This window comes from Synchytrium microbalum (genome assembly GCF_006535985.1).
Source record: "Synchytrium microbalum strain JEL517 chromosome Unknown SmJEL517_scf0052, whole genome shotgun sequence".
Taxonomy (NCBI): Eukaryota; Fungi; Chytridiomycota; class Chytridiomycetes; order Synchytriales; family Synchytriaceae; genus Synchytrium; species Synchytrium microbalum.
In genome coordinates this window covers 154,545-173,709 of record NW_022158401.1, presented here as the reverse complement: position 1 = coordinate 173,709, position 19,165 = coordinate 154,545, and the positions used below count along the sequence as shown (strand labels likewise).

Below are 19,165 nucleotides of genomic sequence, written 5' to 3'. Positions count from 1 at the left end.
TACACACGCACACAACGAACAACTGCCCATTACAACAAGTTGCTGAATTTAGCACGCCTGCTTTTCAAATTTGCGCCAATGTCGATGATTTTGGCTCATCTATATCGTGGTATCCACGCCTGCTCTTTATTCGTTTTGCGTGTCTTCGCTTCATAAGCCAGAGACATTCGAGCACATCACGCAGAGGTCAAACCAGCACGCCTACGAACGAAAGCTAGCACATTTGACTTCAAATAATTGGTTTACTTATTGGATGTACAATCTCCACTCTCCCTCTCACCGTTTTTTTAAATGGTAGACCAAAATACCCCTCCCTAACTATATGTATCCCCCACCCTACCCCTACCCCCAACCCTCTTCTGACGACGTTGATAGACACTGGAATTCAAAAAAATGCGGTCAAACCTTTAACTACATGCACAGGTCGAACATAACCACAACCAATTGTTTCATTGCTTGCTTCAATTGACTTTCGCCAACCTTCAATCAAACTGGCCACTTTTATGAGAAATCTTGATATATAATTTGGCTGATTCTATGAATGACAGAGCAAAAGCAATATCTATATTGTGGCACCATGTACATCACTCGGAGGGAGGAGAATGGAGAAGTTGTTTCGTGAGACCCCATCATTGATTTTGGCCTTTTTTGTGTATTTTGTATATAGACTCGAGTTCCCATCTCCTGCTTGAAACAGGTGCATTGCTAATCTCTTAGTGAAGTGATGATGTTTCAGCTCCAAGCCCACAGAAGACGCCAGCTCCACGAGTGATGCGTGCGTAAAATATCGAGAGTTTGAGATACACGCTAACGGTAGCACTAGCAGCACAACACCGCCGTCTTTCAAAAGTCTTCTGGCTTTTATTAGCATATTTCCTACACGAATATTGGAATGTCAGCGTCTTTGTTTGGTCAGAAGAAGACCATTGATACCTCTCACTGAAGGCTCTGGAGAAAAGTTCAAAACCAGAGACAGCGCCACAATATCATAGAGTGAGGCCGTATCCATTGTAAGAAAATCTAGTAAAAAGAAAGGTAGTAGTCCAGTTTGTCAACCACAAAAAAGGCAGACGCAAATGCACCTCGTTTTTGGACGGTGGGTACTTGTGGGTTGAGATCAATACTATCAATATCAACATTTAGTCCTGAGAATGTTCTGCCATGAATGGCTCCAACATCAAGGAGCCTTAGTTTTTTTGATGCTGAAGCTGGTAGTTTTGATTTCAAGAATTTCGCGATGGCTCTCCCTCCAAACTTTGATCCAGCCGTAGAAGCATGTTGATATCCATCTAGAATAGCAGATGCACCTTCACCGTCCAGCACTTCCTTTGCAACATCCTTCAAAATCTTGTGAGTATTGTGGATGAGCTTCCTCTTCTTCGCTAGCCCCCTGGATTGATTCACAGGAGGACTACCTGCGGTGATAACGGTATCAGGACGACGATCAGGTATGGGATTATTTCTCTTTCTCTTCATCCTATGACGTTGAATTGGTAAAGCTTGGTTTTTGTGTCAAAGCTTTATTGAAAAATTTCGTTACAGAATCAAACTACAATTTCCAAACCCTTTCAAACAGCCAGTTTCTTATCTGATTTCTTCAAATTGATAGACCTAGGTACCTGCCAAGGTAAATTCAAGCTTGCCGGTTCAGGAGTACAGGTCGTCATCAGGCTGACCGATACGAGGTGGAACGCAAGATAATGATGATGAATTCAATTCTGCCGCTTCATCATATTCTAGCAACAAAATTCGAATGCGCAGGGTGCTCTAACCAGCACTTTTGCGATTAGTGAATACAATGGCACAGTTGGGTGTTGGACTCGCATCCCTGGCACCTCAGCTGACGTTAATCGTTACCCACACATTCGCATCTCTTCCTCAAGTCAATGCTTTCTTACCGCAACAAGAAAATTTGAAGGCTGTCACGAAAGGTGTATGCTGTGGATTGACGACGTCCACAATATCGTATTTTGGTCAAAAAACAGGAATAGTCGGCCATCCTTTGAACATCAGAGGCGTAGAAACTAACTTGATGCATGCTTTGGGACGAGACTCGATCGGGTTTGCGGCTTTCTTTGGGACATATGAGCCAACTCGTCGCTTCGTCTGGAAACATACATCTCAACTCACTGGTGTGAAATTTGATGTCTCAAGTCTGTCAACTATGGCTGCGCTGGTGTCGACGATCTGTATATCTGGTGGAATTGCGGGTGTAGCATTCGAGGTCTCTTCGTCGGTCTTCAGGGGAAAAATATCACCTCCGAAACATATTCTAACATCTACTATTCCTGCCAGCGCTTGGTGTATGCTGATGGTGAGATTTTCTACGTATTACATCTTCTCATTGTTGTTCGGTTTCTTACCCAAAAAATCTCCTTAGCTACATTTCATTCAAGGATCGTTGTTTGACAAATCGAAGTGGCCTACTAATTGATAGGAACAGATTGATTTATATATATATCTAGCTTATGACAATCAACAGCACAGTAGAATTTGCAGCCATATACAGTATATAATACATCATTATTGGGTATAGTTCTCGTCTTCTTCATCGGATTCAAAATCAGACTCGGCTGCTTTGCTCTTACGTTTCTTCTTTGGCTTTGAAGCTACTGGACTGGCAGGCATAGACTTGCGAGACTTGGAGACTGGTGGACGCCGAGTCTGTTTAGGTTCCAAGGAAACGCGTTTTCGCTTCTTGCCAGGAGGAGGCTGAGGTTCATCTGGAACATCAAGGGGCTCAGCTGGCAAATCAACGTCCATTCCGACTTCTTGGCTAACTTCATCCGATGGCATGTGGTCTTCAGTCATCAATGACTGGAACTAAAAGATAGTTTGTTTGAGAACGGTAAGAGGAATGGTTAATATAGGCGGATGGGTGAATAGTGGAGTATTCGTTATACCTGAAGACAGTGCTCCTGCATCTCAGCAGCATTCGTCATTGGTTGGCAGGCATACTTGAGGCGATTCCAGTTGAAGGGCGTCATCGCTAGAGTAGTGAGAGGATGCTCAGAATTTCGCGGACCATCTTTGACACTAGTACTGTAATGCGCAATGAGAAATCCAATCAGTGAGTTCCGTCGGAAGCTACGTGAGCGAGAATTTGGCAATAAAGCAGAAACACCAAAGCACTTACGCGTGAGTGACACGATAAGCAGTCTCCAAATGGATCTTGGCCAAGAGAAGCATACCCATGCTCAATGACGACGTAGCTACTTCGGTAAGGCGATCCTGTCTTTGAACTGAAATTTCTTGAGTCGATTGGTGACGGAAGCCAAAGCCAATAAATTGTATTCGTACCTTGCAATTCCGATTGTTCCTCACCAGAAACATGGCTTTCAATCCACTTCAGATCTGACTCTGCAGTTATTCCTAGTAGTCGATTGGCATATGTCACTACGAATACTACTTCCTCCATAGTCTTAAATGGTAGACTAGCAAGATTCTCAGCAACAAAACGGAAGAAGGGTATCGAGACCTAAGATAATGAGTGTGAGAAACAGCACATCTTTGGTCCGAGCGACAAGCAGACAAACCTCGACATCAGTCTTGGAATCAAACACCGCAACCAACGCCTTGAGAAAGTCGTTTCTGACTGACTTTTTGAGTGACTGAATGACAGTATAAAACATTGCCAGAGGAACTGAGTCACCTAATGATAGTCGCCCAAATATTCCGTGAATTCTAGGGTCCACATCACCCAAAAAAATCTGGGCCCAATCACTTACTAGGACCAGCTTTGGTTTGATAATCAAAGACCGTCTTGACACAGTCAAGGTTTTTGGCTCCCATCATACTAGAGTGCTTTACAGCCAACTCCTTGTGCAAGACATGAGCTCGATCTCTTATATCGGATTCTTTACAAGATTGCATCGCTGCAAGTGCAGGGACACAGAAAAGAGGATGGACGAGACCTTGTTTCACAGTAATAGCAATGACTTCGAAGGCCGGCACCAGTAAGGTCTCGCCTCCATCCAGCAGACAAGTTATGACATTCTCTGCATATGTTTGCATCAACCACGATGAGACTCCATAATCTGTCATCTCGTCGTGATTTCCAATCAAAGCACTGACCATCCCGCCTTGACTAACTTCACCCCCTTTATTGTTGATATTCTCAGTTGGAGCTTGGAAGCGTTCAGCTTCAATTTGCAGAAACTCCAACAAGAAGCGAAGTAACTGAATCTTTATTCCAGGATCCTTGCTGGCAAACGTGACGTCAATCAGATTACGAGACTGCTCAGCTTGCATCAAGCGGGGTTTGACGATAAATAGGCGAGAAAGAGCAACGAAGCCAGCTCTATCTAATTCAGGGATGCCCGAAACAGCCAGTTTTAGCAACGGCACATATACAGCTTTCGTCACAGTATCATATCCCTATAGGCATTAGATAGCAAAAGCAGGGGTATTGAGCAAAAGCGTTGATTTCTAAGAAAATTCACTTGCCTTGGAAATAGTGTCGAGTTTTTTAATCAAATCCTCTGAGAGTTTTCCAGACTTGAGGAGTCCATCGTAATCCACATGCTCCATCAAACTACTACAAACCATGGCTGCTCTTCTTATTTGGGTTATGCTAAGTGGATCAGCTCTGGCAGGTAATTGCTTTGATAGCTTCCCAAGAACATCCTGCATCATTTCTGGAAACCGAATGTTGGCTGTAATGCCGCTGGAGTAGACAAGTAACAATCCATACCAATAGTTCTTGCCAAGGGAAAAACCAGCCTGTCATAATTAGATGTAATTCTTTGGACCAGAATAGACAAACATCGAGCGGCACCTTCCACGATCTAGAGTGATAAGATTTAGCGTCTCCCTCACATTCTCAAACTGATGGGATCAACAATCTATCCTACCGCTTGACTATTGCTTTTTGATAAAAGACTGGTGAGCTCGACTTCCAATAGCGTCATAGATTTGGCATCTGGGTCAACGAGATACGGAGAGACATTGGCCAACACTGACAGGATCAAGGTGGGAATTCGTTGGTCTGCTTTTGCAGACTCTCCGCTCAAGTATGATGAGAGCGCTCCGGCCTGAGTGATCAGACCGGCAGAGCTATATTGCGAGACACTTGACAATAACACCAACGATTTTCGTGATGAATCGTAGTCAGCATTTACCATTTCCGTCATCAATTTCTCAAATAGACACTCATTCAACATCTTGAGGGCACCATCTAGTTGCTGAACAGATTTGCTCGTTGATTTTTTTTTATTAAAGAGTTGCTTCAGCAATTCACTGAAAGCAGACTCGGTATGACGAGTGAGAACGACTGTTTGTCTAATCAACATGATACGATCAGAGATTTCTTTTCGTATGGGTAACGAGACGGCCGAATATGTCTTGGTGTTGTGGAGCGGGTTCAGCCACATTTCCAGAAGCGTTTTGACTGAAGCCTCCTAACATTTTTAAGAAGAGTACGTTGGATCGCAGATTCGGCGTCAGAGGACACAAAGTTCTGCGTGTGCCCACCTGTACACTTTCTTCGGAATCGTCAAGACGAGTCAACAAGTGCATTCCAATGCCAACTAGGATCTCTTGATCGAGATCAGTCCTAACTTCAAGTTGAAGCAACTGGTTAAACATATCTCTAGCAAGTTTCAGCATTCTCTTTCTGACTACGAGTGCCACGTCCTAGTTTTCCACTTTGTCAGTAATGAGTCCTCTTTGATAGCACATAGCAAAAAATGCAAGTCTTACCAGCATCCGAGCTTGGACAATTGGATAATAATGGCGCAAGACCGTTATATCGCTTGAACTGCATATTTGTTTTCCGAGAAATTCCAAAGCTGCATCACGGACCGCTGGGCTCGGGTCTGTCAGTTTTGCTTGCATTGCGTTGGTGACATTGGGATTGGTAAGTATACGACGATCTGAGGCAGCGACGAGTCCCAAAGCACGGAGGGCCTTGGCTTTTACACCAGCCAGATCCGAGTCAAGACACGAAAGTATTCGTTTGACATATATCTCGTATGAAGAGTATGGCGGCATGGAGACTAGCGCATCTTGAAGCAACAAGGCGACGTCTGATGCAGATATTTTATCATACGACTCTTTTGATTCCATCGAGGGAGATGTAAGTAGATGGCAGTAGCTCAAACACAAATCGTCTGCGGTTGCGACATCGCAAGTGCCGTTTTTGACTATATATGGAAGTGAGGACATCCATGTTACCATCCAAGATTGAGCGGCCACTGAGTAGTCATCATTTTGCTGATCATGCAAGTAAGCAATGATCTGTTTTTGATGATCCAGTAATTGAGTATCAGTTTGACTCTCAGTTTGCTTTGAGATGAGACTACCGAGACGACAAGCGAGATGAGCCAACTTGTCGAGTGCATGTGACTGGTCTGCAGCTGAGGACTGCTTTTTGTCCAATATTTGAATCTGAAAAAAAGTGAAAGTTAGAACATTGTTAAGCAGCATTGGTTTCTCGAACGAGGAACTTGCCATAAATCGTCCAAGTCCATCTGCAATTACTGTTGCACCTGGCCATTCTGCTGTCTCTAGAGTCGTCCATACATCTTGTAGAAATACATCAAAGACCGCTGAATACTCTTTTTCTGTTGTGAGAGCCTCTTTGGTGCGTTTTGTCTTTTCAATCTTGTCTTTGTCCGTCTCCAAAGCAGATGAGCTACATTTGGTGACGAAGAAGTGCAATATAGTTCGAGCAGCTGTATTGGCTGGGATGATGAACAGCTTTCGAGCTACCTTAGCAACTTTGACACATACGGAAGATTCGACTAGGTCTGCGTCGGGAATCAATGAGCCAGACTTTCTAGACTTGCTAGAAAATCCTGTTGCCTTCTGAGGCGATTGAAGCAGGGCTTTTAGCGGCGACACTGGTACTAGTGGAACACAACAAAGTCAGTCGCGAAACAGCAAACACGATACCAAAACGAAAGTAGCAGGAAGCACGATTGGCGTACCATCAAGGTCCATTTCAATTTCGGCATCGTTCGTGACATGCTGTAAAGCGTTGCTAGATTTGATCCCAACGACTTCTTGCAAGCTGGCAATAGCTTTTGCAGATGAAGCATAGGACTGCACAAGTTGCAGTACAAGTGCAGAAATTACGTGAATCTTTTTACCATTACTGAGGCGATATCGACGTGGAGCTTTTGGATTTGAGGTTTGTTGAGTGAAGCTTGTAGTAACATTTTCAAGGATATCACGTCTATGTGAAGGGAAATCTGCGTATATGGCTTTCAAGAGCTTTAATGCCATCATTTGCAGGGAATCTAAATTTAGAGATGCGACGAAGGATGTAACATTCTCGTCAACATCATCGACACCGTCAAGCATAAAAGTTGAATGGGCTGCGGCAATTGCTGAGCCGATTACTATATCGTCCAACTTAAGATTAACCAGCAGATTAGCGAAACGACCTAAAACCTCGGCACAACAGGTGCAGATTCCAGCCATTTTGGTCTCGAAGCTTGCAGTCAAGGGTAGGGCTTTTCGAGAAACCAACTCAATGACAGCATATAGAGTATCTGCAATTTGATTCTTGGCCATATTTACGACAGCACGAATCAGGTCCTCTGAATACAACTAGAAGATGAGATGTGATTGCGTTGACATAGAGCAATTGATGACGGTTCTTGAATCAATATGACTTACCGAATTGGGTATAATTCCTTCGCTTTCCACCTTTCCACCACATAATATTGACAAATACAAGCAGCCAGCCTCTAAGCCTGCAGCAGCACGATGCAATTTCTTGGTAGCGGCGTCCATAATGTCTGAATTGTCCTCAGATTCAGAGGATTTTTCAGAGCTTTGCTTGGCAATCGTTTTTATCCCGACATCAATATGTTCTGCATCTCGAATTCTGGCTGCTAGAATTTGGACCAGTACTTCAATCGAGTTTTCGTCCAATGTGTCGACCAGCTTAGCCAGTTTACTGGCATCAATGACTCGAGTCATAGCTCTACAGAGCTTTGATAGAACCGTCTTGCTTAATAGGGAGTCCTCAAACACTTCAGAAGCGTCTGATTTGGATTCATATTCCCTGAGCAATTCAGGGATGATCGTTGCGCACTTTTTAAGAGAAGCTAGCAAGGGAAAAGCTTTAGACTGTGGCCACGAAAAAGCAGAGCTTTGAGAGTAACTTACACTGCCATGACTTGGAATCTGCATCAAGAGTTCGCCTTCTCTTTAGCTTCGAGGTGTCACGCAACACTTCATCAGCTCGACTTCGTTTTACGGTAGGGCTATTGGAATAGTCAGCGTCCAATGTGAGTGGCATATATTGTTGTCGTAGTTGTTTTGACGACGGTGATGATGCATATTGAGCAGCTGCTGGTGACGATGGAGGGGGTGGTGTGATGACTCGTTCGGTAATAGTTCTCTTTCTATCAGACTGCACTTTTGCGATATACGCATCGTAGATCTCTTTGGTGGTAGCTTCCAGGGCGACATAAGCGGACTTTTCCTTGGAGTCTGGTTTTGGGATGAAGAAGATTGAGCGAAAAATAAATGAGCGCATCTAAATTTAGCGAAGTCGTCAACGCACCATTTTGCAACGATTCATTGCCAGAATGAGAATATGAAGAGTCAAAAAAATCAGGTCGTAATGGCCTAATAATAGAACGGATCAAAGTCATAGGTTCAAACTGAGATCTGAATATCCACTTACACAACTTTTGTGACTGATGGGACAACCACGACATAGTTCTGACTAGTTGGCACGGTAACTGTGGGCTCACAGATTATAGAAAACGACGGAAATAGCTTGGTCACTAAGAGGTAGTCACATGAAGTGTCAAGCAGCCTTCACGCAAAGAGTACTGGAACTACTCACATTGAGACAAATCGGAGACACTAGAAGCCAGTGATGTCACTCCTTGCTTGCTCATAATTCCAGGATTCCATTCTTGGTCGCTCATGGCTGCTCTTGCTTGTTAAAGGTTAGATCTATATTTTGTTTGTGAAGGCGAACAACGAAGCACGCGTGCTTGTTCGTTTCCAACTCATGATGAGGATGACGTGCTTGATTGTGAATCAATTTGACAACTATGCTCTCTTGGTTATTACATTACATTTTACATTACTTGTACATGACCAGCTGCTCTACATGTACACTTTTCACGTATAGAATATATATACAGATGGCAAGACACTCTATTTACGTGTCATCTTCAAGGTCAAAAGATTGGGGAGCTAGTGGCAGTTTCAGTTGGTTGATCAACACTAGAGCTCAACTCAATAGTTTCAGCAACACTGACTTCATGAGGTTCAACATCTGCGTCATCGTCCTCTTCCCATGCGTCATCGTCATCTGTATGAGAAAACATGCCTCCAGACCATGCATTATTACTGCTACTATTACTGCTACCGTTGCCTTCATCGCTGGTAGTCGCAGTCAACGAAGGAGATGTGCTGGTGGTGGTCACTCCAGTTGTTGAGGAGTTGCTAGAACGGTGGTTGACAGACCAAACCTCGGCAGTATCATCGTCATCATCCGAGTATACATAACGAGCCGTTGTTCTATAATTGGTGTTTCGTTGCTGAGATTCTTCTATTGCCAACTCCTCGTAGGCACGCTCAGCAAACTTGTCCCAGCCTCTGTTCATTGAAGGGTGTGTTTCAGTTGGTATTAAAGTTGAAGGTTGGGCAAATAAGCAACCCAACTGTGATGACCTGTACTTACTCTAGTTTTACACGTCTGCCACGACCATCCACAACTACGACGTCATCCATTTCTCTCCAGGCAGGGTCAATACGTCGAATGAAGCTGTCATACTTCTTCAAGTCGAATATCATGTCAAAGAATATACTGGCGGATCCACACTTTTTCAAATCATGCAAACTGACGGCATGCTTTTGCACAGGTTTCACTAAATCTAGCAAGGCACATACAAAGTCGTCGAACTTCCACGGATCCGCCAAACGGTTCTCAATCATCTTGGCATGCTGTTGAATTTGCGTGAGTGACTGAAAACGCCAATGAAACGAGCTTGTGCAAAGTGGATATTACCTGCTCTTCCCAAAAGTACTGTAGTTCATGTAGCGATATCAGGCCGTCGCCGTCTGTATCCAAAACCCTAAACCAGTACTCAATTCCTTGCGGTGTCCTCTTGTCTTCATTTGACAAAATGAACCCTGAGGATCAAAGAGAAGTTAGTATTCATCATAAATATTGACCACAATCTCCACTGCTTACAGATAAAGTCTCTATAACCCATAGTTGTGGCATTTCTAGCTCCAACTACGGGACGACCGGCACCCTCTGCAATGCGAGTGACAACTCGAGGTATTATTGATGATCGATCGTATCGACTTAGCGCTCGACGGTCAATCTGCATATCGTGATCAGAGTCCAATTCCCAAAATTTGCAATAAATTACATAAAAGTGCTTGTAGGAGAAGACGTCACGAGTCTTTGAAATAGAAAGTGTCAATAGATGTTGTCCTTGTCAGTTCAAATAGAGCATGCAAAGAACGTACAGAGTTGATATCGTCTTGGTTTTCCAGATTCCTTATAACGTTCAAGATGCCAGTCTTTTTGAATTCAGCAAAAGTCATCCGGTCATTCCAATTCTGAGTCTTTCCATAAAAAATTCTAGCTACAACTGTCTCAACTATGATCGTAGATAATATGTCAGCCAAGATCTGAGGTCCAGACTGTCGAATCAACTGGATCTCACCATATCTGGCTTGAAAAACTGGCAACGGTGCTAAAAATACCAGACCAGGGTGATGATGTACCACGTCTACTCGGAAATACGTTGGTCGTGCTCTGATTTGAACACTACAATGTAGGAGCAAACGTACCGGTCACAACGAGCTCAATATCCTCCGGTTCAATGAAATTATTGACATTCTGTTTAAATACACCAAATGCCAAAGAGTCCTCTCCACGGAATTTTGTCGTTAGAGCAGACCAAGTTCTGCCATTAATGATACTTTAATCAACGTCGACGTCAACATTAAACATTAATCGATTCTTACTGCTGAAAGGCTTGAAAGAAGACTGGCTTGTCTCGTTCGCCGCCACATTGACGAAACAGGCAAGCATTGAGATATCTTGGGAGCTGACATCGTTCAGTGACCTTTTCAAAATCGCGTTCACTTAAGCCACGACCTATGAGATTCTCAGAGTCTACTCCAAACAGCTGCTTTTGCGCCTAATATAATATGTCAGTCCTTGCCAGGTACTAGTTGGTAACCGTTTTGGGTGCAGGACTCACCAAACCATCAGGTTTGCGGGAGGATTCGTCTGGATTTGTGCCAATAGGGAAGTAGAATGGTGGTATCACATGCTATTGGAAACACGACACGGTCAAACATGTAAAAAGCTTGCGAGCGTGTGTGCCATATTTTGACATACCAAAGACACAGCTGGTGGTACGTCCAACATGGGAACATCTCCTTCGACATCAGCAGTGAGATCTACACCGGAATCAGACTGACTTTTGACATTACGATCGCCTGGACCTGTTGTGGATAGACGATGCTCTGGCCAAAGCAAGTGCTCCACGTGTGGTTGTGAGACTTTGTTTTCTAGATCTGTGTCACCTTCCATGCTAGGTTGACATAAAAGCATTTCAGCACCGGCTTCAGAAACAGGTGGCTCCATACGGAGGGTGAGGAACGGAGCAAGAGTTGGTTCAAGTGAAGGAGACAAGGGCAGTCCATCAATATCCATGGCATGAGGCGAATGAGGGGCATGTTGGGAGATGGGTCTGGATGATCTAGATGGTTTGGGACTACGCGGTGGCGTTCTTGACTCTCTCTCTGACGGGTGTGTTGGAGTTGTTTGATGTTGTGGCGACATGTATGACGGGAATGGATCTAGATCCGACATTGCAGTGTCGACCAATATGAGTGGAGACTGTAATGGAGGGCTGTTGGAGTGTTGTGTGTGTATAGTAGGTGCATTTATGTTGGCACCCGCCAAAGTTGCCATCTTGACAGACGAGGCAGATAGATCAATATCAGAAGAATGATGTGAGGAATTATCAGAGTTGCGTAATAGACTAGTGTTTGGAAGTAGTTCCTTTGTTGTTTGTTGGTCTTCAGATTCCATTGATGGATTGAAAATGAACTCGACAGCTCTCCTGAGCATCTAAAAATAGTGCAGGGATGACTATGGAATGAAAAATCAGTGGATGAATATGATGAATATGGCACTGGTTCCTTTATGGGGTTACCGATTTTGTTGCTTTGACAGATGTAGCAGCCTATTGTTTTCACCACAAGAGTTTACAAGAACGGGCCAATTGTGTTGGTAGTTCCTGTGAAAGATCTACCGTTCCTGTAAAAGATCTACTGAAATGAGTCCAGTTCTAGCCGCGAAACGCTGGTGGGTGTTAAACTGCTGTCGTCCAAATGGAAATAAATGAATGAAGTCAGAAGACATGTGTGAAAATCAATGAAACCTTCACGGCAAGAAATTCACTCTAATCTACCCATCTAACGACATCAACCTTATCAAAATAGTCAAGATTTATTGAAATACACGTAATATCTCTCCATTTCACGTCCTAGATTACTGAGTCTCCCCCGTACAATGTTGAGTGGACCAACAAGCAGTCCCGTCTCGGATGTATTATGTCTTTCCTAAATAAGCGACAACTATAAACTCTCGAAATTCCACCTTTGCATGCGTCTCTCGTTCTCGGCCATTGCAACATTTTTTTTCTTCGCTCTCCCAACTCAGACCGCCTTCCCACAAAATTGTCAAGTGGAACTGCAAGATACAATAGGAAAACCTTCAAATCATGGGTGTCGGTCCTCTGAATGATCTCTTCGATGTGGTCTTGTATCAATTGTTCAAAACCACTCCTGACCAATTTTCCTTCACTGGGATGCCATTATCTCAAAGGACAACTTGCTGTAAGTATTTACATGCAGATTTCGTTACTGTATCGATTCACTAGTAGACCTGTATCTTTTGTTTTGCGCTGGTCGAAACTTGCCCAACATTTGCAAAGTTTTCAGACCAAGCGAGCAACATATCTGGAGGCCGGTCAAGACACGGCCACCACCCATTTTTACGCAGCGCATTCAGCCACTAACCTCACAACTCTCAAAACTACCACGCAGGGGCTATATGTGCTTCCTATTTGGCTATTGTACTGAGCGGCTCCTTCTTGATGAGATATGTCGAAAAGCCAGTAACCTTCAAGTGGATCTTTTTCTGGCACAATGCAGTCCTCTCAACCGCCTCCGCTTACCTGTTGGGCCTTTTTATGGAAAATTTGATCCCAATCATTTACAACCACGGCTTGTTCTTTGCCATTTGCGATGCTGGGGTAGGTGATTCTTATAGATATACAGTACACGTGTCACTTCACCAGTTCTATTTCACAGTTTGACTCTCACCATCCATTCATTGGTAGGCCTATACAAACCGGATGGAACTGTTGTACTATATAAACTACCTCTTCAAATTTTGGGAACTAGCGGACACCGTTTTTTTAGTCCTGAAGAAGAAACAACTCGAGTTTCTGCATGTCTACCATCATGCTGCCGTAAGGCTCTTCTGTTTACAATGTTTCAAGGGTTCTGTCTGACCATTTGTTTCTCTAGACGGCGTATCTGTGTTTCATTGAACTAGATGGACGCACATCCGTGTCTTGGGTGGTCATTACTTTGAACCTGTTGGTTCATGTCATTATGTACTATGTAAGTATCGCCCCGCTCTTGTGCCCGCAGAAATGGCCCCCCTCTCTTGTTTGCTCGATGTTAACACCATCCTTGCTTTAGTACTATGCAAGAACAACAGTGTCCTCGAAGCCAGTGTGGTGGAAGAAACACTTGACCACCATGCAAATCACCCAATTTGTAATCGATCTCGGTGTAATCTACTTTGCCACGTACAACCTGTACGTTTCTAGATACTATAAGCATTTGCCACACTATGGTGGATGTTATGGCAGCGAAGAGGCTGCCCAAGTGGGTTGTGTCATCTTGTCATCGTACCTATTGCTCTTCATCCAATTCTTTATAAAGACATACTATGGCATCCGTGCCAGTAGGGCTAGTAAGGCTAACGGGGTTAACGGTTCAGCTCCCAAATCGACAAGATCGAAAAAGGCAGAATAGTCTCGAAAAAATGTAATCTCGCAATGTAATCTGCAGTTATAAGAACACAATATATATGATAGAGTCTTTATCGTTCAAGCAAACCGAAATCTTACAGTAGTTTACATATCGCACAGTTTTCTTCAAGTTACTTGTTGGCCTGCGCTGCGAAAAACTCAGTTACATCCTTCTCCGTTACCACAGATCCTGTATGGAAAGGCCAACGTTAGAATTACAGAGTGTGAATACGTTTCCATCCCTGAAAAGACTTACTATCACTCATTTGGCTGAAAAATTCTTCCATCTTGCTCTTCAAATCATTGAGCTTGTTCACCGCGTCAACTGCCACGGCTCTTTCAGCCCGACCCAGCTGCTTCGTCAAAACGTCCATAAATGACCCTTGGTCTTCGTCATCCAGTGGCGGTGTGACCAATTTTTCAAGTGTACACATCCATGGCACGAGCTTGTAGTCGTCAATGCACTTTCATTCGTTTTTGAATTGTAAGCCATAGTATTTTCAAAGATGCGGTTTAAAACCTGCGTTTACCTTTTCGCACTGGCAAAGTGATTCATTCCACGTTGAAGCCAAACACAAGAAGTCACCTGCCACAAGTTTTCTTTTCTTAGAAGTGTGCTCCTCCTCTGAGCTTGGCTGCAATTTTGCTCTCGATTTTCCTGTACTTGGTAGCATTGGCAGCCAATTCTATTGATTGAAGTGAGCAAGTGTACATATGATACTCAACAAACAACTTACTGTGATGGAAATCGTATTTAACTACACATGCACCACAAACGAGATCTTCAGCCTCTTCAGGGCTGCCTCCGATACAGGTTTCGTGAAACCAATCGTCACAGATGACGCATTGGAAGAGGGTCTCTTCCTCGAATTCTGGGCAGTAGGACTCATCACAGACACAATATCTGGGTGGTGAAGCGAAGTTGTGTCCGTATGTGTTTTCATCGTTTACAAAAGTGTCGTCCTTGTGCATCAGCGCACATTTCACGGAGCACGCACTTGTTCCACAATCACTATGAGAAGACATGATGGATGTTGAATGAGGGATGCCAGGTTGAGTGCTGTCTCTAAAAGACACACAAACCATCTAAAATGGTGTTTCTCGTCAAGTTCTTCAATTGTATGCCCTTCGTGGCACATTATTCTATTAGAAGAGATGGAACAGTTATGAAACCACACATAGAATTGAGTATTCTTGTTAGAAAGCGGGTAGAATAATTAGTTAATGTACATACTGGCAGGGACCGCAGATTCCTCCAGCTCCACGACCTTGGTCAAGACAAGTGAGGCACAGAAAGACACTCTGGTAGATATAGCCTTTCTCATACATGCAACGAGAAACCTCGTAGGGGTATGTATCCCTCGCTTCCTGTTTTTTGAGATTGACGAGCGAATCAGCTTCGAACAGGTAAAATAGCAAGTAAATATTTAGAAATGCGACTTGAGTGTAATTGGGTTTGGCAACGTTGAGCTTGGTACTAGTGCAATCAATGGCTCTTAAGTGCCACATCCGCAGCACTCAAATGTTTGATGGAAGTGATGAAGCGAGACGAGCAGCTTACATTCCACTGATGCTCATCTTCTTCTAGTAGCTGAGATAGGGTGACTTCCTGCTCTTCCTGGGTGTCATCGTTCTTGTTATCATTGTCATTGCTCACTGGAATAATGTCCCCTTGTTTGCCGTCCATCTCGTCAGCTGCCATGGTATTGACCTTGAATGAAAGATGTCTGAGCGTTATTTAGGAGGGATCTTCCTCTGATCCGACTGCTTTCTGTCGATTACACTGGCCAATGCTGTTATTCAAAAACACGAGTCGACACACTTTCCGAACAGAGTACGGTCCAGAGGTGGTTGAAAGACGTGCAATCAGTGCAACTACATATTATTCGTCCCATATTTACGCGTGTCGCAAACAACCACTAATCCTCATTTATTACTACTGTTGCAATTCTTCACGAACCACACTACAACAAAGACAGCAACAGAAATGGCCTTTCGAATGGGTCTCTCGGGACTGGCACGAGCCGTCCAGCGAAGGAAAGCCTCTACTTCCTCTCCTATTGGTACGATGAATCCAGCTTCCTTCCCACCCGTGGAGGAAGTTATGCTGAAGGAGAACTATGCTGCAAGGCAGCACGCGAAAGGCAAGTGCCGTATTTTTGCATAAGTACCATTGCAGCATACCACGATACGCTAGCCAATGGATGAGTCATATTTCATCCAATCGAAAACACATTTCTCCTGTTTTTTGCTCATTGATTGGGACGACAAAAGCAGTCTACTCTTGCTGAAAGGGCGATTGTCCGAAGCACAAACATGTTTGTACTTTACTAACAATCCGTTAAACCACAGGGAGTGTCGCCTTTTGGTGGCGTATCAACCTGTTTATTGTCATGCCGGCATTGATTCTCGTTGGTATGTACTCGGTTCCTAAAGAATTAGAGCACATTGCCCACTTGAAGGAACATCAAAAGGAGTTTGTCAACTTTCCCTACTTGAGGAAGCGAAAGAATGTACGTGACGGGCTTCTAGGTTGATCGTTGTAATGGTTCATGAGTTATCGTTGTAATGGCTCATGAGTTATCGTTGTAAAGTCTCAGAGCTACCTAGAACTCATGAACTCGTCTATTCTAGCCCTTCCCATACGGCGATGGTGACCACTCTCTCTTCGCAAACAAGTACTCAAACCCTGTAAGGACGTTATATCCTGATGTAAACCCAAATTTCAGTCAACTGAATGTTTATGTCTTGTTCTTAGGATCCCAAGGTGGATGAAGAATAAAGCAAACAAATCAATAAATAGCGCTGCCTAAGGAACGACATAACAAGAAAATATATCAAACCTTTAAAACATACTTTTTGAAAGTGTTTGTCTCTTAATGTCCGACGCTACCGTAACTACTGACGTTGATTCAGTGCTGAACCAGCCATTCGAGGCTATTGATGGTAGCCATGCCTTCGATATCGCGACGAACGTAAATCGTGAAGGAAGCAACAAGTTTTCCAAAGTTTTGTCAACAAAAGTGAGTACCTATCCAATTGTGAGAACGAAAATGTCAGTTTCCACTTTGAAAATGAGTTACATCCTCTTTGATTCCGCCAAAACCTATGCATCAGGGCAAGGAGCTGAAATGTCGCACCGACATCGCAACCGTGAACTCCGGCATGTAAGAAGCTGATCAGAGCTCTTTCTTTGTAGTGGCAAGGAGACGTCGCTGTACCTCATGGAGGCTATATGTTGTCCGTATCGTTGGAGGCACTGTCACGATTCTACGATGGAATTCATCCTCATCCTGTGTCTGCTACTTGCTACTATGCGAAACCAGCGAGAACAGGCAAACGAGTCGACATAGATATTCATGAACTTCGACGAGGAAGGCAGTTTTCAACCGCTATAGCTCGAATGTCTCAAAATGGCCAACTCATAACACATGTTGTTGCCACGTTTGGCGATTTGTCTCAGACCAAAGGCTTGGCTACTGTTATCATGGACAGTCCCAACAAGGTACGTTGAAATTCTTGCAATTGCAGCCTTACTGCAACATATTTGAGCCTCATCGCTTGACATTAGGTGGTTCATCCACGCGAGTGCATAGCGTCAAGGTCTGGAGGTGTCATTGCGAGGCAATGTCACTTGCTCAGTGACCCACGAGAGAAGCCCGTTTCGAAGGATAGGGCCGAAAGAAGGCACTGCATTAGATTCAAGGATGGACGTGCACCGTGCGTTAAAAGTCTTGCTTTCTTCGCTGATGCGTTTACGCCCCCAACCTGGAAATACGGCATGGCCTTCCTTGGTAGGCCGTTTGACTCTCGTTTTCTTGAAAGAATTTATCTCACTCTGTGTCAAAAAATAGGCGGCAAGGTGTCAAGCTTTGGAAGGCATTCAGCGTCTGCAACTATGCTAACCCAACAACTTTGAATGCTCGCTAGGTGTGGACACCAACTGTCGAGCTCAACATTCAATTCCGAAAAGCAGTGATCAATCCAGGCTGGCTGAAACAGCACATCTATACGCGGTTTTTGTTAAATGGAAGATTTGAGGTGGACATGGACATCTTTGATGAACAGGATGAACTAGTATGCGTTGCGAGGTAATTTGGCACGTAAATTCACTTGCCGCATTCTCGTGCTAACCTGCTCTTTGATTGCAGACAAATGGGAATCACTCTTTCACATGAGAAACAGACTTCCAAATTATAACACTCAAAGACTGAATCTCAGATATATTTTGTTTGCTGTTGCTCAATAATGGTTACATCATTTACCGATGTTTCTTTTTACAAATATATGTTTCATAGCAGACGGAGTTTGACAAAGTCCTTATTCATTTCAGATGGGTTGACTTTGTAGAGCTCTTCGTGCGCTTTTGCTTCAAGTGTTTCAAGACTTTTCATCCAGTCCTTGGGGAGCGAATCTCCTTTGGCAATACAGCTCTCGACGTACAGGGTGATATATGAGATATAGCAGAAAACCGATGCTTTGGGTATCAAAATTGCTGTCATATGAGCCTGTTGGAGTTTAATAAGCGATGGCTCTTCCTCCAGACGTGCCTTGGCTTCATCGGAGGAATGGAAACACATCCGCGAGAGAAGCTGATCACATACTGCTAATCGAAGACTGTGCCCAGACATTGACTATTTACAAGCACAGCCAATTACTCAAACAGGAGATTTTGGCCGTTTATTGCAACGTTTTGCCATACCTTGAGTATCATCACAGCAATCTCTGATGGACGATCAATATCTGAAGAAAGACCATCCCACCACTGAACGACTGAATTGACAAATCCATTCCAATCTATACAGCCAGACTCTGCCACATTGCTCAGCTACGGAATGTAAACTATAAATGGGGTTTTGAGGCAGGACTGAACCACACCACGAAAGGTACCTGATGCAAAAGAGTATTGACAAGGTTTAGGCACTGCTCGTTCTGCATAATTTGATCATCTTTCAAAACAGTTGAAAGAAATGCCAACGGTTGTGTGACTTTGTTCCTTCCATCTGCAGTCAATGACAAAGCAAGGCATGACATATTGACCTGGCCGGATACTGTTGAAGCTGGAATGAGGATTGGTTCAAGGGCTCAGACTGGGAGTTGATCTTACCGGCCTT

General features: G+C 43.9%; 5 protein-coding genes across 5 annotated transcripts; 3 read left to right on the top strand and 2 right to left on the bottom strand.

Moving 5' to 3' along the window:
• Positions 1-2,523: 2,523 nt before the first annotated feature.
• SmJEL517_g05582 (uncharacterized protein) lies at positions 2,524-8,891 on the bottom strand (the record flags this gene model as incomplete). The annotated part of the gene is made up of 18 exons (XM_031171508.1): positions 2,524-2,823; positions 2,904-3,042; positions 3,137-3,242; positions 3,301-3,478; positions 3,537-3,652; positions 3,729-4,377; positions 4,546-4,637; positions 4,694-4,787; positions 4,854-5,399; positions 5,473-5,634; positions 5,701-6,387; positions 6,481-6,848; positions 6,930-7,554; positions 7,624-8,057; positions 8,119-8,445; positions 8,519-8,583; positions 8,642-8,744; positions 8,807-8,891. 18 exons carry the CDS (start codon positions 8,889-8,891, stop codon positions 2,524-2,526), a joined length of 5,076 nt encoding a protein of 1,691 aa, XP_031022548.1.
• A 258-nt stretch (positions 8,892-9,149) lies between these two features.
• Positions 9,150-12,034, bottom strand: SmJEL517_g05581 (uncharacterized protein; the record flags this gene model as incomplete). Its single annotated transcript, XM_031171507.1, has 10 exons — positions 9,150-9,570; positions 9,656-9,918; positions 9,983-10,107; positions 10,169-10,385; positions 10,453-10,586; positions 10,653-10,718; positions 10,780-10,895; positions 10,957-11,132; positions 11,196-11,267; positions 11,336-12,034. The coding sequence occupies 10 exons, from the start codon at positions 12,032-12,034 to the stop codon at positions 9,150-9,152; spliced, it is 2,289 nt and encodes a 762-aa protein (XP_031022546.1).
• Positions 12,035-12,728: 694 nt separating this feature from the next.
• On the top strand, positions 12,729-14,055 carry SmJEL517_g05580 (very-long-chain 3-oxoacyl-CoA synthase; the record flags this gene model as incomplete). The annotated part of the gene is made up of 5 exons (XM_031171506.1): positions 12,729-12,843; positions 13,054-13,262; positions 13,350-13,481; positions 13,540-13,635; positions 13,717-14,055. 5 exons carry the CDS (start codon positions 12,729-12,731, stop codon positions 14,053-14,055), a joined length of 891 nt encoding a protein of 296 aa, XP_031022547.1.
• Positions 14,056-16,038: 1,983 nt separating this feature from the next.
• On the top strand, positions 16,039-16,833 carry SmJEL517_g05579 (uncharacterized protein; the record flags this gene model as incomplete). The annotated part of the gene is made up of 4 exons (XM_031171505.1): positions 16,039-16,114; positions 16,404-16,564; positions 16,686-16,742; positions 16,810-16,833. The coding sequence occupies 4 exons, from the start codon at positions 16,039-16,041 to the stop codon at positions 16,831-16,833; spliced, it is 318 nt and encodes a 105-aa protein (XP_031022526.1).
• Positions 16,834-16,930: 97 nt separating this feature from the next.
• SmJEL517_g05578 (uncharacterized protein) lies at positions 16,931-18,251 on the top strand (the record flags this gene model as incomplete). Its single annotated transcript, XM_031171504.1, has 6 exons — positions 16,931-17,074; positions 17,251-17,556; positions 17,623-17,845; positions 17,906-17,913; positions 17,982-18,142; positions 18,203-18,251. 6 exons carry the CDS (start codon positions 16,931-16,933, stop codon positions 18,249-18,251), a joined length of 891 nt encoding a protein of 296 aa, XP_031022525.1.
• Positions 18,252-19,165: the final 914 nt, after the last annotated feature.